The 23,140-nt window shown below is 53.2% G+C and overlaps 3 protein-coding genes across 9 annotated transcripts; 1 reads left to right on the top strand and 2 right to left on the bottom strand.

Annotated features, from left to right (window-relative positions):
• Nucleotides 1-1,186: 1,186 nt before the first annotated feature.
• NAPRT (nicotinate phosphoribosyltransferase) lies at nucleotides 1,187-4,342 on the bottom strand. Of its 2 annotated transcripts, XM_080939045.1 has the most exons (13): nucleotides 4,093-4,342; nucleotides 3,802-3,929; nucleotides 3,636-3,718; nucleotides 3,399-3,529; nucleotides 3,198-3,313; nucleotides 2,711-2,907; nucleotides 2,496-2,636; nucleotides 2,181-2,265; nucleotides 2,009-2,089; nucleotides 1,810-1,912; nucleotides 1,577-1,731; nucleotides 1,381-1,488; nucleotides 1,187-1,288 (listed from the first exon to the last, which is right to left on the bottom strand). In XM_080939045.1, exons 1-13 carry the CDS (start codon nucleotides 4,319-4,321, stop codon nucleotides 1,205-1,207), a joined length of 1,641 nt encoding a protein of 546 aa, XP_080795171.1. In that variant the 5' UTR covers nucleotides 4,322-4,342; the 3' UTR covers nucleotides 1,187-1,204. The 2 variants fall into 2 exon arrangements, with proteins under 2 accessions (XP_080795171.1, XP_080795172.1); XM_080939046.1 differs by lacking the exons at nucleotides 3,636-3,718; nucleotides 3,802-3,929 and having other exon boundaries at nucleotides 3,399-3,488.
• Nucleotides 4,343-5,501: 1,159 nt separating this feature from the next.
• EEF1D (eukaryotic translation elongation factor 1 delta) lies at nucleotides 5,502-19,884 on the bottom strand. 6 transcript variants are annotated; one of them, XM_080939415.1, is made up of 8 exons: nucleotides 13,036-14,372; nucleotides 11,422-11,545; nucleotides 10,931-11,002; nucleotides 6,904-7,003; nucleotides 6,721-6,821; nucleotides 6,302-6,523; nucleotides 5,802-5,996; nucleotides 5,502-5,667 (listed from the first exon to the last, which is right to left on the bottom strand). In XM_080939415.1, the coding sequence occupies exons 1-8, from the start codon at nucleotides 14,151-14,153 to the stop codon at nucleotides 5,629-5,631; spliced, it is 1,971 nt and encodes a 656-aa protein (XP_080795541.1). In that variant the 5' UTR covers nucleotides 14,154-14,372; the 3' UTR covers nucleotides 5,502-5,628. The 6 variants fall into 6 exon arrangements, with proteins under 6 accessions (XP_080795541.1, XP_080795542.1, XP_080795544.1 ...); XM_080939418.1 differs by lacking the exon at nucleotides 13,036-14,372 and adding an exon at nucleotides 19,787-19,884 and having other exon boundaries at nucleotides 5,521-5,667; XM_080939419.1 differs by lacking the exon at nucleotides 13,036-14,372 and adding an exon at nucleotides 19,572-19,637 and having other exon boundaries at nucleotides 5,521-5,667; nucleotides 11,422-11,542.
• A 235-nt stretch (nucleotides 19,885-20,119) lies between these two features.
• On the top strand, nucleotides 20,120-22,045 carry TIGD5 (tigger transposable element derived 5; the record flags this gene model as incomplete). Its single annotated transcript, XM_080939751.1, has 1 exon — nucleotides 20,120-22,045. The coding sequence occupies one exon, from the start codon at nucleotides 20,120-20,122 to the stop codon at nucleotides 22,043-22,045; it is 1,926 nt and encodes a 641-aa protein (XP_080795877.1).
• Between the last annotated feature and the right edge of the window lie 1,095 nt (nucleotides 22,046-23,140).

Here is a 23,140-nt window from a genome sequence, read left to right as displayed (position 1 = left end):
GCCTTGTTGAAGGAAGTGTGTCAAGGGCTGGGGGTGGGGAGGCTGGGCTTGGCTTTGAGTTTCACAAGCCCATGCGGAGGCTAGGGTCTCTTTCAGTATGCAGAATGCCCACTTATGCCACCCTTGTCCCACCATGATGATCATGGACTAAACTCTGAAACTGGTACGAAAGCCCCCAATTAAATGCCTTTTTTGGACAAGAGTTGCCAAGGTCACGGTATCTCTTCACAACAATAGAGCTGTTCTTCTGGAGTCTTGCCTAGCTTGTACCCAGGCAGCCCCCTCACTAGGCAGCTCCTTGGGTCCTCAGCTTTTTAAATCTTTTAAAATGTTCCCTTCCTTCCTTGGTTATTGGGTCTTAAACAGAGACCCCAAGACCAGATTGGCTGATAATAGATGATAGATCAGATCAGGCAGGGCTGGCTTGGAAAGCCTGAGCTAGGCACATTGCCCTTAGCAGATACAGTGCCTGGGGCTATGATTAGACTGACACTCCGTCTCAACTTTAGAACCTCTCTATCTGCTTCTAGTAGTGGGTGAGGGCTTTCATAATAACACCCTCAAAACAGAGATAAACTCTCCCTCTGTCTTGTGGCTCTATGGCTCCATTCAGACCAGGCTCACACAGCCCAGTCCTTGTGGCTACCTTCCCACATGCTGGGTGTTAAGTTTCAAACCCAGAGCAGGCAGCTGGGGTGCCTATTTCACATATCAAAGCAGACCTGACTTCCAGGTTCTCCCAGCATCGCCCAGTTCCCACCCACAGGGTATGGCTGGCATATCCCATCCTTTACCAGGAACTCTCCAGCCCAGGGAAGGCTGCCCTCCCCGCAAAGGCTTTTCCTTACATAATCCACATATTTTGGTTACTGCTCTCCTTTTGTACCTTTGGCCTCCTGGCTGCTGTGTTTCCTGTGCTCTCCCTTTCCCTCCAGTCTCTGCATATGGTTCGGGGTCATGACGCCCTGGCCTCTCCCAGATGTGTCTGCCCCTGGCTATGCTCTGCTATAGATCCGTATGAACGCCTCCACCATACCTAGGGGCAGTCATGTCCTTCCCTTTCCTTTCTTCCTTCTTTCATTCACTCGGTCTGTGCCTCCTCATACTCCTGACTCCAGCCCAGCCCTGGAAGTCCCAAGTGAGTAGCAAAGGTTTGTAAACAAATGACACAATAGCTGACAAGCTGTGGGAACAGAGAGTTGTGTTATTTGTGATTTTTCACAGGAGACCTCGAGCAGTCAGTCCTCAGACTGTCCACCAGTGCCCGAAGCTTCTCTGACAATGCGACCTGCAGAGAGAGGACGGAGATATTGGCAGCTGGAGCTGGGAAGCAGGCAGGGGGCACATAGGACACAGAGGGCAGGCCACCCATGGGCCTACCATATATACTGCAGGGTTCTGCAGTTGCTTATGAGCAGGACGGAGGCGGCTCAGGGACTGCTGGGCAAAGGCTTTGGACTCCTCCAGAGATGGAAGTGGCTCATGCAACTGCAGGGGAGGGGAAAGAGAAGGTTAGAGATGCCGGCTTCGGATCAGAGTTCAGCCAAAAGTGAAGGCGCAGGTGAGTTGCAGTCACCTGTCCCTGTTGCAGGTAGAGTCTCAGCAATGGTTCCACTTGGGCTGGCTTCACAGTACAGGGCTCCTGGGCCCCCTGAGGCCAAACCTTCAGTTCCTGCCCAGCCTTGGGTGGGGGCTCTTCTGCTAACTGCAGTAGATCCAGTAGCAAAGACCCTGTGCAAGAGGCAAGAAAAATGTCAACGAGGGACTGGAGAATTGATGAACGACAAAGGGGAGGGAGACGGAAATCACCATCAGGGTCTAGGAACCGGAAGGCAGCCTTGCTCCCTGGCAGTGTTTGCTTCTCAGGGTCCTCTGTCAGCTTCATTCGAGGTTGGCCTCCCATAGACACCAGCTGCAAATGACAGAGCGTTTGGATAGCTGCACCCCTATCCCCTACCACCCACGATCTTCTAGACTTGTCCCGCCTGGGGCCAAACATTGTTTTTACCTTGTAGACACAGCCCAGAGAAGGCTGTGTGAGACAAGTGACCATATTGGTGCCAATGCCAAGGACGTTCACCTCACTGCCCTGTGGAGAGAAGTGACACTGAGCCACCCTGCCACCTGTTGGGTGCCGGGGCCATCTAGACTATCCACCACCTGTTCCTCTTCCACTCTACCTTCTGGGCTAGCCTCGCCAGCTCCTTCTCGTCAATGTTGTTGGTGACTATAATGGCAACAGACTCCAGCCAGGGCACCTGGAACCTGCATGCAATGGATTCACAGACAGCACCCCTCAGATATTCATGATTTACTCTGCCCTCTTTCTTTGCTCCCTCCCTCCCCGTTAGCCATATACCTATACCCACTCTTGCCTTAGGGACCCCTAGTGGTCCTATCCTACTTGAGAGACCATCCCTGTCGAGTCCCATCTCTTCTCTGGGACTCACAGGAAGTTTCAGGCAGGCACGCCATGCCCCTCGTGGGGAACTCACTCAGCAGCAGCAGTTCGAAAGATCCCACGGATGTCCTTAGCCAGCTGAAGCAGGTCACCGCTGTCCACCCTCACACCCAATGTCCTGTAGCCCAGCTCCCCCAGTGCCAGGGCTACTGCCAGGAAGTTAGGAAGACCACTCCTGCATGTAAAACAAGGGGGTCAGGGGCTCAGTTGCTCTACCGAGGCCACACTGATAGAATGTTCATAGCTCACCTGCGTACACTGTAGGAATCTAGCAGGCCATAGAAAGCCCGGGGATAGGCCAGAGCATAGGCCACAAATGCTGCGCGTTCCCCTGGATGTGGCTCCCGCTCCTCTAGCCCCAAGTGGAGGCACACACGCTTCAGCCACAAATTCACACTGGCAGGCAAGTCCACTGCAGGCCCCTCATTAGAAGCTGGAGCCAACAGCTATAGAAAGAGATTTGTAACAGATGGTTCTTGGAGAGCCTGGGAGTAGCCAGTAATGCCATGGCCTCAGGGCAAAGGTGATGCCATGCTTTCTAATGCAGCCTTGGATCAAGTGCCCAGGGTAGTATCTGCCAGGATAGATAGCGGGGGGGCCCAGCCCACTCTAGCTGGGGGAAGAATTGGTTTTAAGATCTTGTCTTCTAAGGTGAAGCAGACCCAGCATGAAAATACACACAGAAGCAGAAGGAAGGATCGGGCTACATGGGATCCTGACACAAAACAGTACTAACCGGGTCAGGGGGTACCTCACTACCCGAAAATGAAGTGACAAAGGAGTGGGCCAGAGTCCCTGCCACGGGTACACCTCTCAGTTGTCCAGCAAGTGTGTTGCTGCTGCTGTCAAACCCTGGGTGAGAAGGCAGGTAGGCTTAGGGGACTCCCGATATGATGGTACCTCCCCTTCCCTAACCTATGCCTCCTCCAGGTCTCACCACCCAGGTAGCTGTAAATTGAGGCTGTGAAGCCTCCATCGGGACCCTGAGCTCGCCGCATGCCCATCTCTATTAGTCTCTTATCCGGCCCTGCAATCAAGCGAAACCGAGCAGCATTGGTGGCCACGAGGCTGTGGAGAGTAACAAGCCAGGAGAACCCAGGTGAGGGTCACAAAGCCACCCCAGTGGACTTAGCCCCAGCGCTTCTATTGCCTGCACCTCTCGGACTCCACTCACCTAGCATAGCCGACCAGACACAGCAGCGGGGTCTCTAGCAGCTGAACCAGAAGAAGTGGCCCGGACACTTGCAGCAGCGGCACCTGTAGGGCGAGTGATCAGCTCCACAGTGGGACCTCCTGGGCCATCCCACTCTCCCTACACACCTAGCGCGCAGGGCACTCACACCGGGGAAGGCGAGGGAACCCTCTGGCAGGGCCCGCACCGACACTTCAGAGCAGTCAAGGGTTCGGAGGTGGTCGAAGAACGCAGGGTCAGTGTCTGGGGGTAGCACTGAAGCCAGGTACTGTACCTCTGGAGCGATGGAGAATACATGAAATCTTTGGGAGGACTTAGCTAGGCAAGTGCATGTCCCCTCAAAGGTCTGGGGCACGGGAGAGGGGACGGGAGATTCATTCCTGAGGGAGCGGGGGTTCTCTTCCAGACAGAGGAGTACCGGTGCTGGTCGCCGAAATACCTGCATCCCGCAGACGGAAGGCGCGAAGAAAGCGCATACAGTCCCGTAGGCCAGCGGTCAAGGCAAAGGAGCCTCCGAATGGGCAGTGGCGGAACAAGAGCTCGAACTCAGCCGCCTCATGTGCCCGGCCTGCATGCCAGTAAGCCAGCGCCATGGTAACCTCATAGATGTCGGTGAGCAGCGGCCGCACCGCCAAGCGCCCCTCCTCACCGTCCAGTTCCATCTCCATTTCGCGGTGTACACAGGCTCCGGGCTAATGGCGCCTACTCCACCCCCTAATGGCCCAGAGAACTCTTGCGGAGGGAGGGCCTTTCCCAGTAGAAGTGGGCGGAGCGAGCCGCCTACCCTACTAGATTTTCCAGGAACTCAAACCAGCAAGCTAGGCAAGTGACACACTCCCATCTTCTGGACTCCAGCTAGCTAGCCACTTGCCCAAGAATGATTTACAGGTTTTGAAGTTCAACTAGTGGCACCAAAGGCAAAGCAACTTAAAAATGAACAAGGCTGAAGTGCTTGGTCAGGTTGGACTTTATCCTGGCCTCTTGCCATACCAGGAAGGAGCAATCGGGCCACATTAAGGCCGAGCAGTGCTGCCTGTCAGGTGTGAGGGGAGCCCAAGCACCAACATAGGGGGATATTTGTTCGACCCAGCAGCCAGGTTTGTTATAAGTCAACGTCCTAGAACAGTTTATGCTGAACGTGGTGTTTTCAACCCCAGCACTGGGAAGGAAGAAGCAGGTGTTTCTCTAATAGCCAAGGATTAAGTTAAAAAAATAATTGCTTATGTACTACAGGTAGATAGATGTATGCCCAGAGGCCAGAAGAGGGCAACAGACACCCCTGGAACTGAGGTTACATTACAGCTGGTTGTGAGTGTCCATGTGGGTGCTGGGAATGAACCCCATCTTCAGGAAGAGCAGCCAGTGCTCTGAACTGCTGTCACCCTTCCCCATGTGTCACTTTCTGCTCAGGTCCCACAGGAAAGTCTCTAAAAGCTGAAGGGAAGGGACTACATTGTTTCCTGATGACTAACCATGAACAGACAGGAAGCAGCCACAACTTGGCACACCTTCTCAACTTAGATGGTCACACTATTTCACCAGCACTGTAGTCCCAAGATAACACCCAAGCACTAACAAGGGACTTTAGGGGAGTGGGCAGGCAAAATGACAGTACAGCTGGCTGCCCATGTCCTAACCATCCCAGAACATAAGATGTGCTTCCACTCAAGCCCTCAGCTGCAGTGCCCCAGAGGTAAGGAGAGTGAAGGAGTGTTTAAGATTGGACCTAGGTGCGCTCCACATGGTCACAACGGCGGGGACAGGAGACACAGGGTGGACAAATGAGGACCCAATAGATTCTATTTCTGGCCCAAACAGCTTGAACACAAGAGGCAAGAGGTGGGCAGGTATGGGACAAGTATGGACCAGAGCCCGGCAGAGCACTGTACACCAAGTAACACAAGAGCCAAAGTGCAGAGTCTCAGTCTTTAATCTCAGCAGGTCCTCACACATGAAACCACACACTATTGGACTTTCAGATCTTGTTGAAAGCTGCGATGTCGACACTCTGTACCTGTGGATGGAGACAAAGGTCACAGCTGCAGACTGACTGCCTGCTCATGCCCCACTCGGGGTTTTGAGGTAGCTGTTCCTACGGATGTGGGGTGTCCACCTGTCTTCCCTCCCCTTGAGCCCATGCCCACTTACATGCTCCTCAAACTTGGTGATCTCCTCTTCCAGCAAGTCAGTGCCCACTTTGTCATCCTCCACCACACACTGGATCTGCAGCTTCCGGATACCATAGCCAACAGGCACGAGCTTGGAGCCCCCCCAAACCAGCCCGTCCAATTGGATGGAACGCACACAAGTCTCTAGCTGGGCCATGTCCGTCTCATCATCCCACTGTGAGAGAATGTGGGGTGGGGGGCTGAGTGAGCCGTCTTAGAAACCTCTAGAACCCATGAACCCCACCCTTGAACTACAGGACACACTGTTTCTTTATAGAGAGCCCTTAGAAACAGTCCCAGGTTTACACATCCCACTCCACATTTCTGTCTCATGTTGACATCTTTAAACTTCCACCAAGACCCGAGAGGATGTGTCAGAGTTTGAGCTTACGGGCTGGCCACTCAACACCCCACCCTCCATCTCTAGCTGTAAGGTTCTGTTCCTAGCCTCCCAGAGAGGCCTCTCACATGACCACTCACAGGTTTAACATCCAAGAGGATGGAGGATTTGGCCACCAGTGTGGGCTTCTTGGCCTTCTTCTCTGCATACTGGCGTAGCCTCTCTTCCCGTAGTCGGGCGGCCTCCTTATCTTCCTCTTCCTCATCACTGCCGAACAGGTCAATGTCATTGTCCTCATCGTCCTCTGCTGGTGTGGCTCCTTTCTTGGTCAGGGGCTCCACTTGACGCATAGGAGATACATGCTGCCACAGAGGAAGGGAGGAAGACTGAGACTCATCTGGCCTCTACACTCCAGCTAACTTGCAGGAAAACCAGCCCTCTAGAGGCATTCTCAGATCTCAGCCTGCCCTGAGGCTCGGTCTTGCCTGGGACAGTAAGTAGGTGGGGACAGAAGCCAGGACCACATGTCCAAGGCTCCTTCCCAAGTAGGAAGACTCACTTGGGTTTGTGGGGCTGTGGCTCTGTGAGTAGGTGAACTTTTCTCCAGAGTGCTCAGCCGAGCCTCCAACTTGGAAATGGCATGCTGCAAATCTTGCACCACTGTGGGTACAAGGGGGACACCAGTCAGACAGCAGAGGCTGGAGCTAGGAACCCCCCACCCCTGGCAGGCCCAAGCCCTCACCGCCTCGAAGGTTCTGGTTCTCCACTTCCAGACTGGCAATCCGCACAATGAGCTCACTGTGGTCTCCACCAGGTCCACTGGAGGCTCCAGGACCTGAACTCTGTTAAGGGAAGACAAAGCTGTCCTTAGTCCTTTAGCCTGTTTCTAGGATCCCCTTACAGCCACTCAGAAGCAGAGCCTAGACTGAGTTCAAAGTCTGACAAAGGTTCAGTCAGTCTTAATGGGTACCCTGCAGTACTTGGTTAAGGATCTGCTGGAAAAGCAACAAAGGAAGGTAAGGGACCACAAGACACCTTTTCTGCTTAGGGTGAGCAGTGAAGACCTGCTGTCTTCAAGAACAGCTGTGCACTGTGACCATCTCAGCCAAGCAGAGCGTATAGGGCAGGGGAGCCAAACAGAGAAGGTAACAGGACTTATAGTCCTAGGGGTGGCCCGGCCCAGGGCCTCAGGGGAGTTGGGCAGCATCACCTTGAGCTAGAAACAGGAGGGAAAGCAATTGAGAGGCTAGAAGGAAGGAGTATGCAGGTGGTGCCAGCACCTGTGATCTGGCTCCTGAGGTGGCCCCAGAAGGCTCAGGAAGGCACAGGGCAGGCTCCCCTTGCAGAAAACCCAGGCTCCTGCTTCATGCTCTCAGACGTTAGTCCCACTCATAGGAAGGTTATTGGCTCTGATTAAAATATTTGCATGCAGGTCCTAGCCTAGAAGGCTTGCTACGACTTTCTCTGGGGGATGGCCAAGCACTCAGTATCTGCCAGGCAGAATCTGCTCTACAGAAGAGGTAACAGACAGCAAACACAGGCCTTTGCCAAGTGACCCAGTAAGGCAGTGTTTGGGCTGACAGTAAAGATAAACTTTGGTTTGGTTTTTCAAGACAGGGTTTCTCTATGTAATAATAGCCCTGACTGTCCTATACTTCTTATAGACCAGGCTGGCCTTGAACTCAGAGAACTGCCTGCCTCCGCCTCCTGAGTGCTGGGATTGATTAAAGGAATATGCCACCATGGCCAGCTACCTTCTCTGTTTAAAACTTGGTGTAACAGCAGAGCCCTAGGGTACCTTTGGCAGAGCTGGCATTGAAGGGAACTTCCTTTAGTCTACCTGCAAGCAAGGCCATACAGTCCAAAGGACTATAATGTGTGGATGGAGGCTAGCCTGGAAAGCAAGGGCTGCTTCCAAAACACATGGGGGCTTTCCCACGCTGTACAACAGGCCTTAGACAAACAAAGGACCTGGCAAGGGACGTGCTCAGCCAAGACAGGAAAAGGCTGCAGAACTGGAACCAGCTTTCTGGGGACTGAAATTCAATGTGCCTGGCCAAGCGCACAAATCTTTTACCCCAAACCGTATCTAACTAGCCCAAGCTTCACTGGCTGAGCATGAGATCACAAGTTTGGATTTGAGAATGACAGGATGAGAACAGAAATCAGGTAGGCCTAAGAAGGGGTCTGGTGTGTGCAGCCTTTCGAAAAGGCTATGCACTTTTTGGCCATCTGTAGAATAGTGCCCTAGAAACAGCTGTACTTGAATCTCCAAAGCTTGTAATGTTAGCTCATACAGTAAGGCAGACTTAATAGATGGGACTAAGGCCCTAGATCAGTGGTTCTCAACATGTAGGTCTCGATCCCTTTATGGGGTTGAACAGTTAGGACCTTTAGAAAACAAAGATTTACATTAGGTTCATAACAGTAGTAAAATTACAGTTATGAAGTGTCAATGAAAATCTTACAGCCAGGGGGTCACCACAACATAAGGAACTGCACTAAAGGGACACAGTGTTAGGAAGGTTGAGCTCTAAATGCTCTGTACACAGCAGCAGGAACTAGACAGAGAAGCAGGGGTGACCAGACAGGTGGGAAAGATGGAGCAGATTTTCTCCAGACTTTCTGAAGGACCCTGTGGACATCCTGGCTCTGCTCCACGAGATGCCTCTACAGATCTGACCCCCAGAACTCTAAGAGGGCAGAGCTGTGTCAGTTCAGTCACTAGCTATGTGGAGTGCTGCTGAGACAAATTCCTAAAAATGTAGAGGGCAGTGGGCACAGACCTTAAAGGCAGGAAGCACTGTAGGCGTTTAGTCCCCCTGTCTCTAGACTTCTATGTGAGAACTTGATCTTCAGCTGAGATTTTTTTCCCTCTCTCAAAACACCTTCTACAGCGCAGACCTAACACTTATGGCCTTAGCTTTCTTTTCCTAGGGCTGTGATCGTACACCTGGCCAGGAAGCTGATACTTCTAAGCCAAGTGTGAAAGGTGTAGCAGGCTTTCTTTTTGCTACTTATGGGAGGGAGAAGAGAAACTGGGGAGGGGGGGGGGGTTGGAGCAGAAAGAAGCCAGGGCCAGACAGCTGGGAGAAATTCTTTAATACAGTTCATAATAGAGTGCAAAGAAAAGTCAGGAGAGCAAAATGTGGAGGGTGGCAGTGGCTGCCTTGGGAAGGGTGGAAGGTCAAAGAGCAGGTATCATGGATGAATTCTCATAGCCTTCTTGACAGAAGCCAAGAAATGTGATGGGACCAAAAACACCCAAAGGAACCTCCTGCAATGACACAGATTTCTGTGACAAAGTGTATCTGCAAGGTTCTTGAAATTTTAATTCAGACAAAAAAAAAAAAAAAAAAAAAAAAAAAAGAAGAAAGAAAGAAAGAAAGAAAGAAAAGGTCAGGATGAAATATTAAAACAAACAAACAAAAAACCCACATTAAAAAAAAAAAAACTACAGAGCTCTTCTATAAGCAGGAAGGTTGTTAAAATTCCAACCTCGACTGTCTCCCAGTGGCCACATGAACCACAAAGGAGCCATTCAGGAAGCCTGACTGGATTCTGAAACTGTTTGGAACCCTTCTACACCTCCCTTTCTCGGAGTGTCTGTTGCCTATAAACCTGGTGCTTTACATAGCATGCTTTCAAAAATGGCCAGTTGGATCTGAGCAAAAAGGGCAAAGGAAGCTGCAGAGCAAGATGTTGAAAAGAAAAGGTAATGCACAATGCACAGCTGAAGAGTTGTAATAAATTTTCCATAAAGCAATAAAAAAAAATAGGCTAGTTAGAAGTCAAAACGAGAAGCTGAACTATATGCGTAGGCTTGGTTCAATCCCAAGAATCCTTGTGATGATGGGATGCAGGAGGACCACAGGGATAAGTAGAGACTGGGAGGATGAGGTGCCAAAAGATATGTGTTAGTCTAAGAAATGCAAACAGGTAAACGCTCAAAGCCTCAGAAAGAACACACTATGTCTTTGGCTCTATTTCAACTTCTGACCTTCAGAACCATTTTGATGATAAATTTGCAGTTTTAAGCAGCAAGGTTGTGGTAACCCATTACAGAGCCATCAGAAAACATAACTCACTCCAGACAGAGCGAGGCCCAAACTTCTTTGGAGTAAGGGAGACAGAGCAGGTCTGCCTGCTATCTAAAGGGCACACTTTCCTCAGCTAGTCCAGAAGGCTAGGGCCAGGTGGGGCATATCTGGCCTTGCAGGCCACAGGGTCCCTCTCTAGGACTTAGTCTAAGATGATGCAGACTAGCATATCAAACCAAATAATTATTTTCTTTCCATGAAGAGCCCCACCTAATCAAGAGGAATAGCGTGGTCTGAGGGATAGGAGGCGCGTGCTACTTCAGCAAAGGAGCAAGCAGGAAGGAACAGACTTCCAAGGCATGTGCCAACAATACACAGCCCCACGCAGAATGACATTGATTAGCCCAGGAAGCCCACCGCAGACACTGATAAATAGCTGGAGTGAGCTCCAGTATGCATGAGAGACACATGGAAAAGTCTAGAAAGCAAGACCACTTTCCATGACAGTGTGGGGCACAGAGGCTTTGGCACTCACATCCTACAAGAGCACAGCATCACACCTTGTGCCCTAACTTGCTCCAAAGGCCAAAATAGTAAGCAGTACTCTATTTTTTTTTTCTTTTGGTTTTTCTTAAGGTTTTTGTTTCTCTTTTTAAGAAAAACCGAAACAATCAGACATGCTGATTGGCCGAGCACGAGCCCATGAGTACATAGGTCGTGGGTACTCACTCCAGCCAAGGATTTCTGGATGTTCTCTCTGGCTCTTGCAATGTCTCGGAGGATCACGCTGGCACCATTCTCCTGCAGGCAGTGCAGAAAGAACCAGTCTTTTGTGTTTTGGCTTAAAAAGAAAATTTTAAACACACACAAAACACACACACACACACCCACACACACAAAAAAAAAAAGCCCACACAGAAAAACGAAAGCCCCAAGAACCCTTGCTCCAAAAGCAAAAACACATTACAAAGAGGAAGTATGTATTACACAGAAAGAAAGCTCCAAAGACAGTGAAAAGCAGTGATCCTGGCCAGGGCCACTAAGTCTAGAGGTAGCCATACGTGCTGAGGCCTGGCCATACCCTAGACACCTGTCTGCTTGTTGCCCCCAGGTGACACATGTTAGGATCAGGAGCCAGCAGCAGAAGCATCCCAGGAGTCACTTGGCCCTAACATGTCTCTGGCCCACCTGGTTCCATTAGCCTTAAGTACAGTCCTCACCTGCCGGGAGCCAGCGGTCACAGGCCCGTTCATCTGCTCGTAGAACCTCCTTTCTGCGTCGTCATACTTAAACTTGTCAAACCAGATCTTCTCATGCACTAGAAAGTTTGTAGCCATTTTTCTGCTGAGATGGGAAAGAGTGGCTAGGTCAGAATGGCTAGGGTGGACCTCTGGCTTCACCTTCCCCACAGGCTCCAGGCCTCCCCAGCCTGAGCACTCTGAGGTCAGAGGTAAAGAACCAGGCAACCTGAGGCCTATCACATGCTGGGCCAGCTCAGTCCTGCTTGGCTCATCAACTACCTCTCTGCTGCCCGTGACCACAAACAGTTCTCAATTCAACACCAAGCCCCGTCCGCACACAAAAGGGTCAACAGTTGTTCTGTCACTACTCAACTGCCCTTCCAAGGCCTGTGTGAGTCCTCTGGACCTTGAGTTTTCTAACCTTACAATCCAACTACTACCTGTACCTGCAGCTAGAACACATAAGCCGCTTGGCTGGAAGGCCAACAGCCAGCCATACCCACCCTTCAGCCAAACAGATCTGTAAATGAGGGAGCCCACTTGGTTCCCTGAAGTTATTTTCCATAAAAATGTTTTCCCAGTACACAAGGCGTCATTCTCTTTTAGTACTTCTCTGTTTTGACTTAAGATGGTTAAAAAAAAAAAAAAAAAAAAAAAAAAAAAAAAATCAAGGCTACAATGAAAGCTCTGTGAACACCAACACCAGAGTCCAGCTCACTCCGCTTCTGCAGGCAACGCTCACAGTGCAGCTCCTACACCCGCCACAGTACGGAAGCAAAGTGTTCACAGAGCCCACGATTCACTATCCTGCCCTTCCTGCAGGGTGACAGACCCACCCAATCTCACTCTGCCAATCTTCTGTGGCCTCAGGCCACACCAACCCATCCTAAGTGTTTTGACACTGCTGCCTTTCCTCAGGACACATTGGTGAGTACAGGGCAGGTAGGTGGCAGACAGGAAGTAGAGATTCCCCCAGGACTACTGGGCTCTTCCCGTTCCTCCCTCACTGCCCCCACATTGGTGTATTGTTACTTCTCAGGAGACCTGGGATCCTTCCCTGACCACTTCTGTCCCTTCCTTCTGTGATGCTGATTCATTACACCTATCTGCCTAGGAGGCCACCTTCCATGGTCAGTCATTCATTCCCTTGTCTTCAGAGACCAATCTTAGGACTCCACCTGTGTTGGAGCAAGATCTCTTTAGAGACTGGGAGATACGCAGGTTTCTTTCCCCACAGGGAGGCCAAGAAAGACAAGCACCCTTCAGAGGCTGCCAGATCAGCCATGTGCTCTTGAATCTAAAGCCCACCTTACCTCAATGGGCATATACTATAACCTGGGCTATGGGTATCAAGATCTGTCAGGTACCTGAGACCCAGCTTCGGTTTCCCACTCGCCCTGCAGGTGTCTTTGGTGCTCATGGACCCCCTTCCCCACCAACACCACAACTCAGAACTCTGTAACCCTCAAGGACCGAGAACTACTGCCCATGCCAACCCTACACGGGAGTATGAGGGATCCCAGCCTAGAGACAGCTGACCCTATTTTTTGTAGACTAAGTCAATCCCAACACCTGCTGCCTTATTTCTCCTACTTGGGTCTCAGGCTGGACATGGATGGGCCAGAACGGGGCGTGGGTCGTTGAGCCAGGGAGGCAGCTTCTAGGCGCCAGGCAATTCGAAGGGCCTCAGCAGCATGGTGGCGACACTCAGCACTGTCATACGTAGGCTTGCTGAGCCAGGGGGCCTCTGCGTCCTTGTGTAAGAAGTACCAGTAGGGCAAGGCAGAAGGAGCCTCCCCATCGGCCCGTCTGGACCCAGCTCGCTTGTTTCCTACAGCATTGCGGCTCCGGCGGTCTCTGCGGCCCCTCCGAGTACCCTCTGCCTGACTGGCTCGCTCCTGTAGGCGCACTTTCCCTGGAGGATGACCATCAAATAGGGCCTCATAGAAGCCCCTTTCGGCTGCATCATACCGGGGCTTTTCCAGCCACACCTCCCGAACCAGTGCCTGCAGGCTGCCCAGTGGAGGCTGGCCATTGGCTGGTGGACACGGCTGGCAGGCCAAGGCCAGGTCAGGAGTGATGGCCTGCTGGCCTGTGTCCCGAGTCCCCTGCCTATGGCTCCCCTCTGCAGCCAGCAGCAAGGCCTGAGACCACTCCACAAAAGCCCGCTCAGCTTGATCAAAGCAAGACTTGTTGACCCAGATCCCCCAGGTCACATGGTGGCATGCCACATGGTTTCCATGTGTACAGGGCGCTAGAGGGGCCAGAGCAGGCGGCTGGGCTGCCTGGGCGGCTACATCTGCCAGCCTCTGGCGGTAGGAGCTTTCTGCCTGGTCGAAGAGTGGCTTGTCCAACCATACATGGTCAGCAGAGAGACCCACAAGGGCCAGGTCTGCCTGGCCAAGCCAACTCTTCGGGGAGCGCTTCCTCTTCTTCTGTAGCGGCTTCTTGCAATCGTGGCTCTTCCTAGAATCACTCCTGCTGGTGGTGTTGGGGGTCTCGGCCTCGTGCGTGTCCTCTGCGTCCCCCTGGCTGGGCCCGTTCACAGCTGGCACTTCAGCCAGGAGGAGCTGCTGGACAGAGGTGGCGGCGGCTTGTGTGGCCTCATGCTCGTGGAAGCGCCGCTCGGCTTCCTCATACTTGCGCTTGTCCTCCCAGACGGTCTCCAGCGCACAAGAGGCCTTCCCACTCCTCATCTTCGGGCGCAGCATTAAAAAGCAAGCACAAGAAGGCAGTTGCAACACAGTAGAGGCACCTGCCTCCCTTACCCTCCTCAGTAGAGCAGGCAAAGGTGGGCAGGGAGGCCTGGGGAAAGGAAAGGGCAAGCCACCAAAGGGCCTTCACCAGATGACATGCAAGGGCACAAAAGTCAAAGCCACACAAGGGACTTTTGTGAGTCAAAAACAGCATATGAATATACACATACACCTAATTTACTATAAACGTTGCCTGTGCTATCCAATAAGCCTAATAGGTTCAGAAAGGGATCTAAACAACACTTCCAAACTCACCAGACACCTTAGGGGCTCCCAGCTAGGGTGCCAAATAAAAGACAGCTGACTCATTAACAATGAGCTTTTAATATGTATCAGTAGGGGTGTTTTGCAGTCTTGCTTTTTAGTACAAACATCCTATGAAATGTTCTATGGTCACTTAGAGCAAGAAATTACTCTTGGCTTATGTAAACTCAAATTTAGTCTGGCTGTGTTTTGCAGGTGTTGAGCCTGGTACCTCCTTGAGGTGGCTGTTTCTAGTTCACTGACAAGGACCTGTGACTGCCCAGGTGGATGGAGTACCTGCAAGCAGTGCATCCTACCCTGGCCGTACAACTACCCTACACAGATCAGTGTACCCTTCCAGGGGCTGTGCCAGCAGCAGAGACTGCATGCACATCACCACCAACAGAGATCCTTAATTTAACGGTGATACCACCTCATCAGATGGCCACCAGACTACAACTCTGGATCCATCTGATCCAAAGGGTCATCACGGGGGCCCTCGGTCTCAGGACACCATATCTCACCTGCTACTGTAATCGGCGGACAACATTTTTGCCTCGGGACCCTCAGCTTCCTCATTGGACAAGGTGTTACCTAAAGTGCTATGCGACTTTCTGCTCCATCAGCAGGGGGTGGCTCTGAAGCACATAGCAACAGCCACAGGGGCAGGACTTTACTGCTCATGATGTGGCTCCACAGAAAGGACAGGCTCCAGGCTCTATCAGCCAGCCCACAAGACCGCAGGTAAATACTCTTCAGTATTCTTGTAGTCTGGACTCATCTAACATCTGAGGACTAAGGATACAGATGCTGCTATCATGCCTCTTCTGTGGATCTGGTACTACAGACCCAGGACATCTGCAGTGCAAGGACACACCCTTTGGCTAGACAGCAATCTTTCACATCACTGTCTAGGGCCTTTTCCTAACACACCCAACAAATCACTTGACTGGAAGAGTGTTAGCTATCTAACCCTCACCCATGTTGAGGACCTCAGAAAACGCTTCCTGTCATACCCTAAAAGCCTACCTCTAAGTGAGAGCTAAAGCTCTTTAGTGCAGTCCACCCAAGCTCTCTCACTGTGAGGAGCCAGGACTGGGAGGCACAGAGGCCCAGTATAGAGAGGTCTCTAGGCCACCACCTCACTTACCAAGGCCAAGTAGCAGGGGCAGGGGCAGGGATTGAGGGGGGATTCCAGGAGGCAGAGCATTGTGACATCACCCACTGTCACCAAGGGGGCAGTGTATGCCATCACAGCAGGACATGACTGGCTCTAACCTCCTGGCTCTCAGTCCCGGAGGCTGCCGTTCTCACCGAATACTATAGGTCTAGGTTTCTCCCCATACTCTTCAGCAATGCCTACTAACCTGCCCCCCGACCCCCCAACTTAAGACTAGGAACCCTCCAGAAGGAAACAGATGTAGCTGCTTCCCTACCCCACCCCCCACCAGGGCAGGACAAGATCACAGAAACTAAATACTTCCTTGGGCCACATATTCATGTCTGACCGCAGCTTCTCCATAGGGCAGAGGGCTATGTGCCAACCTGATTGGTGCCAGGGCCACATGGGTACCTACTTGCCACTAGAACAAGCTAATCCACTACTGCCCTGTTCCAGCAAGCTCAACTCCATGTGGCTATGCCTCCCTCAGGCAAGGCGAAGGCTGGGGCTCCTTGGCTCAGGTGAAGGGAGGTATAGGGCACTATGCAGGTGTACTTACTTTTGCTTTGGCCTCCTAGGACAGCATGAAGGAAAAGCAGCAAGGTTAGAGCGGTGGGAAAGGTCACCCAATGCCAGACAGCAGCTTGGGCAGCCTTTTAGAAGCTGCTTGTCAGGAAGGCATGGCAACACAAGATAAAATGGTTTATATCACCACCAAATCCCAGGTGGCTGCCAAGGCCTCAAACTTGAGAAGCAGCACTCTTCCATTAGCCCCTGATATGTATGTAGCTCTTATCCTACTATCCAAGAGACAAGCAGAAACCACCATGGAAGCTGCCTGCTCCCACCCTCTTCTGAGTTCCCAGCCGTATCAAGGTGAGCTAGCACCTACAGATGCTCCCCCCTCAGCTGCGAACGAAACCCAGCCTCGCTCCTTCACTGACAGGACTTTGGAAGATAAGGACAGCCCCTCTAGGCCCTATCTCCAAGAGACCAAGTGTTCTGGGTCCAGACAGCTCCAAGGTGTGGGTCTCTGCTGCCACCAGAGCTGTGTGTAGCCTCTCACTGAAATAATGCCACCTCTGGGTTGAGGACACACATAGAGACCAAGCAGGTAGGGGTGCTACCCCAAGACAGTAGTGACAGTAGTAGTAGCAGCAGCAGCAGCAGCAGCAGCAAAGGCTCCCAAGGGACAAGGCCTTCCCCAGCCTGCTTTCCCTACAAGTGTACAAGAGGCTGAGAACTTTTACCAGTTTGCAACCAGACTTGGACATACCTGAACTTCATTGCTTCCCTGGAAGACACACACATGCAAACCTGCAGCTGTCCAGGAAGAAACAGCCCGGAGACAGGTAGCAACGAAAGTCTCAGACCCTCACAGGACGAATGTCAGTCCCTACAAACCTACACAGGGTTGGCTTGCTTTTTCCTGGGGCTTTAATCTAGACAACAGAGGAACATGCTGCTTGAGTATTGAAGGATCACCAAGAAAAACAAGCTTCCAGAGAAGCAGGCTCGGCACATTAAAGGACCTAGAAGGGTGGCCTAAGCAGGCCCTGACCTGCTCCCAGTCATAGGCTAGACTTGAGGATACAAGACCTAAGGAAGGACCTGGTCACTTTAGGTCAGCTGTCAAGCTCATGCCCGAGCTCTGGGGGCCCTGAGTACAGGCAGCTCAAGTGGCAGACAAGGCCCAATGGGTCTTAGGCCGAGATATAACACAGCCAGGCATGGCCATGTAGCTCAGCACCCAGACCTAGCCTCCACTCACAAGCAGCTTGTCCTAGCCAGCTGCAGCCTGAGGCTGAGCTACAAGGCTCTGCAGGAAGAGCGCAGGTGTTCCGGGCTCTCAGAGCCTCCATCAACGTGGGCCAGGCAGCAGCCTCAGCCAAGGGCACTTCAGGCTTAGGAACTGAACCCTGAGGAAGATGAGAAAGGGTATGTCACAGCTGTGCCCCAATCACAGTAGCAAGCACCTGGAAGATTCCATGTGCTGGGAAATTAAAAAAAAAAAAAAAAAGTCCACAGAAGAGCTGGCTTTCTGAGCCCTAAGCCCATACCTTCTGTGCACACTCCGAGGTAGCATGTTACCCCCTCGGTCTTGAGAGTGATGGGCTCCCAATACAGCCTGTTCTTCACAGGAATAGGAATGAGTGAGGTGGGTAGGGAGTGGGTCTGACAGCAAGTTCAACTTGTATCCCTTCACCCCCAGAAGCAACATTTCTGGGCTTACCAGGCCTGAGTCTGTGAACCAATGCTGCCCACGGGGGCTTTTTGTGTGTCTGGTGTTCAAAGGGGCAGCTTGTAGCACTTGGAATGGAACAGGACTCGGGAGCAAAGACCAGCTTTTAGTCATGACAGTCATGCAGTGGGGTAGCCACACTGTCGAATTTATAGGCGCGGGAGTAATGCCTTGGTCTTTTTTCATAGGTTCAATTCTAATCTCCAAGCTTTCCCCCTGCTTCTCCGCCTCTGGGTTATCCCAGCTCTACGTAGAAACCCTGGCCTGGGCTGTGTGCCCACCTTGAGACCCAGAGGCAAATGCAGTCACTCAAGTCTAAACCCAGGCAGCCTCAATCTCCTTACCCAACTGCCACTGTTGGCTTTATTTCTGGTCCAGCTGATGGTACCCCAACCTGACACACAGGTCTTGGGACTTTGCTAGACAGCTTGCTTTCTCAGCTCTTCCTTTACGCCTGATAATATCTGTACCATACCTAACACTTAAAGGGGGTGAAGGTGTTGGTTGTGTCATCTTAGACACAGGAAGGAAGACTATAAGGCTCTGAGTCAAGTGATGTGTGGAGCTGGAGACCAAGGCATGTTCGAGCACCGGGATTTCACGCGAATGTCTCAACGCCTACAACCTTCAATAGGCGCACAGCCATCCTAGATCCCTGACACAGAAACGCTCAACGCCAGCATCACCTGAGAGTCACTCTTGCTGACTATCAAGCCCTCTCAAGTATTTTGCCTCATCTGTACTACGCCATGGAGCCTCACCTACCCAAAAGATAGGCTAGGGGACAACCCTGCATCAGCCTCCTCCTGAGAGGACAGAAAGCCACGCAGAGCAAATAAATCCTAGGCAACAAAGTCTAAAATGGCTCCCTCTGCCAACTCTCCAACAGTTTGCTGAGTTCTCCCACAGTCCGAGAGGAGATTCATGATGAACTGGCCCTCACAGAGCCTGGGAAGGGGACTCCTTGTCCCATCGACTTCTTCCTCTTGACTCTGCTGCCCCATGAGATTGGCTTAGGGGACACTTGGTAGTCCTGTCACATCCGTCCTTTGCTTCATCCACGAGAATCCGCCTGAGGTAAGACCCAGTTATCCCTGAGTGACAGGGCCAATTCAGAAGCATTCCTGGGAGTAGCACCCCAAGATTAGCTTCACCAAGTTCTCTTGCTGTGAGGTAGCCGTTCACTCTAGAAAACCATGATGCCAGGAGAGAGCACTCACGTATTAGAAAAAAGGGCGACCGTACCCTTCAACGCCCCTTTCCCAAGAAAGCTGCCCATACCATCTTATTCAAATCAGTAAGTAGAGCCAGCCCTGTTACTTTTGAGCCAATCGGCATCACATGCCCTTATTCTACCCTGTGTTCGTGGGCCGTATTAAGTTCCACCCGGCTGCACCCGAAGCAACCTCCCTCTATGCCTAGAGCTCAGTATGCCCTCGGTGCTTAACCGCAATGTTCTAGGACGTTTGCAAGAGGAGGGGCAGAGCTCCGGAGCCTGACCGACCGCAAGGCAATCATGTCACTCAAGGCCATGCCGAGCCGTCGCTCGGCCAGCCTGAAGCAGCGCTCAGGAAGCTGGCAACCATGTGGCCAGCGGCCCGTCTCCACACAGGCCCAGACTCCCGCCCGCACTGACCCACTGGAGCCAATCCTAACCGCGCGGGGCCCGGGCACTCCAGGCCTCTGCCACACGTGCGCTCCTTGAGGCGGGGCCCGCGGTACTCACACGCCAGCCAAGGACGCAGCAACCAAAACCAGGGACTGCGAGTGCAGGACTGCAAAGGAGAGGGAGGGCGACCGCGCAGCTCCCGGAAAACGCAGCGGCACAGACTATGAAAGGCAGGGCGGGGGACACAACCCTTGGCACGCGCTGCCTTGCCTTCAGAGCATGCATCATGATGCATACAGGAACCACCATGGTAGAAGGTAGGACACAGTTACCTCGAGAGCGGCACTTTACCCGAGAAGATGTCGCTAGTGGCCGAGAACTGGATCTCCCGACGCGCCGCACCCCCCTCCACAGCCTGAAAAGTGGAGCCGCCGAACTAGGGCGGGACGAAATGAAGTTGGTGTGCGCAAGCGCTGGTGACGCGCCCAAGGCCAGACTGTGCGCAGGCGCCACGAGGCAGAGGGGCGGGACTTGAGGGCCGGTGCAGGCGAGGCCGGCGAGACAAAAGGGAGGGACCCGGGCAGTCCCGCCCCCCGAGCCCCGCCCCAAGCGGCCCGCGCGGGTTGTCAGGCTCGCTATCCCGGGTGGTCCCTGGCGCCGACGCCATGTACCCCGCGAGCCCTCCGGCCGGCCCAGCCCTGCACTCAGTCCCTCATCGCGCTCCTCTTCCCCGGCCCCAGTGCCTTGCTGAGCCACCACGATCGCCGGCGCCCGGCCCGGGTTCCACAGCGCGCCCGCCGCCCCCAACACCCGGGCCACGGCCCCGGGTGGCCGTGAAGATGACTTTCCGCAAGGCCTACTCCATCAAAGACAAGCTGCAAGCCATCGAGCGCGTCAAGGGCGGTGAGCGACAGGCCAGCGTATGCCGCGACTTCGGCGTGCCGGGAGGCACACTGCGCGGCTGGCTCAAGGACGAGCCCAAGCTGCGCTGGTTTTTGGACCAGCTAGGTGGAGAAGTGGGCACGCAGCGCAAGAAGATGCGTCTGGCCAACGAGGAGGAGATCGACCGCGCCGTCTACTCGTGGTTCCTCACCTTGCGCCAGCACGGCGTACCGCTATCCGGGCCAGTTATCCAAGCGCAGGCTGAGGCCTTTGCTCGCCAGATCTACGGCCCCGAGTGTACCTTCAAGGCTAGCCACGGCTGGTTCTGGCGCTGGCAGAAGCGCCATGGCATCTCTAGCCAGCGCATCTATGGTGAGGCTGAGCCCCCGGTCCCAGGCCCCGCGCCTGTCAAAGAAGAGCCCGCGCAGCCACCGGACACAGGTGGTCTACCTGATGGCGCGCCGACCACTCTACCCCACTCCGAGGGCGGCTATGGTGACGAGCAGATCTACAATGCTAACGTTACTGGTCTTTATTGGAGGTTACTTCCGGAGCAGGCCACAACTCCAGGCACTGGGGACTCCAGGGAGCCTGGTGGGTGCAGCCGGCGCTGGCGCAGCGACCGAGTGACAGTACTACTGGCCGCCAACCTGACAGGCAGCCACAAGCTGAAACCACTAGTCATCGGGCAGCTACCAGACCCACCCAGCCTGCGCCACCACAACCAGGACAAGTTCCCGGCCTCCTACCGCTATAGTCCGGATGCCTGGCTCAGTCGCCCTCTTCTTCGGGGCTGGTTCTTCGAGGAATTCGTCCCTGGTGTCAAGCGCTACCTGCGCCGAAGCTGCCTGCAACAGAAGGCTGTGCTGCTGGTGGCCCATCCACCCTGTCCAAGTTGGGCCACTAGAATGCCTGCCCTGGAGGAGAGCGGGGAGACTCCCAGGCAGTGCCAAACTGAGCTCCTTGGGTCCCCAGAGGAGCTTCAAACACCTGATGGTGCAGTTCGAGTCCTCTTCTTGTCCAAGGGCAACAGCCGAGCACACATCCCTGAACCACTGGAGCATGGTGTGGTGGCAGCCTTCAAGCATTTGTACAAACGGGAGCTTCTGAGGCTTGCTGTGTCTTGTGCCAGTGGCTCCCCTCTGGACTTCATGAGAAGCTTTATGCTCAAGGACATGCTATACCTGGCCGGCCTCTCTTGGGACTTGGTCCAGGCAGGCAGCATAGAGCGCTGTTGGCTTCTGGGTCTGCGAGCAGCCTTTGAGCCTGGGCAGCAGCCCACCCACCAGGTAGAGGAGGCTGCTGAACACAGCAGCGTGCTCAGTGACCTCACACATCTGGCAGCCCTGGCTTACAAGCGCCTGGCACCTGAAGAGGTGGCAGAATGGCTACACCTGGATGATGATGGAAGTCTCCCTGAGGGTGGCAGAGAAGAGGTGGCCCCTGCAGCTCCTCCATCCCCAGCTAGCCTGCCCTCTAGCATCGGGGCTGGAGAGGAGGAGGAAGAGGCCACCGAACAAGGAGGAGTGTTGGTACCTACTGCTGGGGAAGCTGTTTGGGGACTAGAGACAGCTCTGAGGTGGCTGGAGAGCCAGGATCCTAGAGAAGTGGGACCACTGAGGCTTGTGCAGCTACGTTCCCTCATTACCATGGCGAGGAGGCTTGGGGGCATTGACCCCTCAGCAGCAGCTTCTGATGATGGTGTGTGACTACCTTGGCCCAGTGGCCTCTCTCCTGCCATACTGGGAGAAAGGGGGCATACACAGTCTGCTGTCTACCACCTTTTCTCCCTGGCAGTCCACTGTAGAGATCCAGGGATTACAAGCCTAGCCCAGCTTGGAGGAGTTCTATTAGTAAAGAATGAGCTGCTCCCATGATCCACAGGGTCCTGGAGACGTAGCTAAAAGAAGCAAATGTTCTTTCCTGGTTAGGCACATGTGGGCACATAAGCACAGCACCTACTGGAGAACAGTTGACTGTACTTCCATTCTGGCCCCTATGGGGTGCACACACACACCTGCCTCCATGGACACTGGATGAGGCTGCTGCTGTTTCATCTGCTTCCCTGGTGCTACCTGGTCTCATCTCAGTAGGGAAGCACTTAGTTTTGTTTTAAAAACACATTAAACCTGTGTGGAAAGATGCTCTTCCTAGGGAACCATGAGTGCTGGCAGGGGGAGGTGGTGTCTGGGCTCTCTTGTCCTTGCTCTGATAACTAACTGCAGGCCTTTATGGTGCTAGGCAAAGGCTTCGGTCCCTGGCCTGAGGTGGTGCACTCACATGAGAGTGGGAAGGGGGAAATCGAAGCTCAGTGCTTGGTGTGGTTTTGGATGCAGCAGAGCGTATGGCAAATTCTGTTCTACTTGGATTTTTAGTCCCCCCTTTAAAAACTTCATTCTGGATAGGTCTTCTATTCACGAGGTTGGCAAGTGTTTGGATTTGGACCCAGGTGGCTTGACCAGTGGGCAGGACAAAACACAAAGCACTTTGTCTAGCTCCAGAGCAATCCGATCTAGCTGGAAACAAGTCATAGCCTTTGCAACCATCTGGGAGGTCTTCGGTGCCTTATAGTCTACCCTTGACCCCCCATGGGCTCTTCCTGTAAACTCCCCTAAACTCATCCACTTGGAATTGCCAGGGGTGTGGCTGAGGAGCTATTGCTGGACGGCCCAGGTTGAAGAAGAAAAGGCTCAAAGGAATATCCATATTTTGTATCACTCTGCTATCTGGATTCAGATTCCTGCTGGTGGTCTAAACCTAAGGCACCTGTGTCTTAAGGAAGAGCACTGCATCTTTGCAGAAAT

Source organism: Micromys minutus (assembly GCF_963924665.1).
Source record: "Micromys minutus genome assembly, chromosome: 27".
Classification (NCBI taxonomy): domain Eukaryota; kingdom Metazoa; phylum Chordata; class Mammalia; order Rodentia; family Muridae; genus Micromys; species Micromys minutus.
The sequence above is the reverse complement of the archived record's forward strand: the minus strand, read 5'-3'. Positions and strand labels throughout refer to the sequence as shown.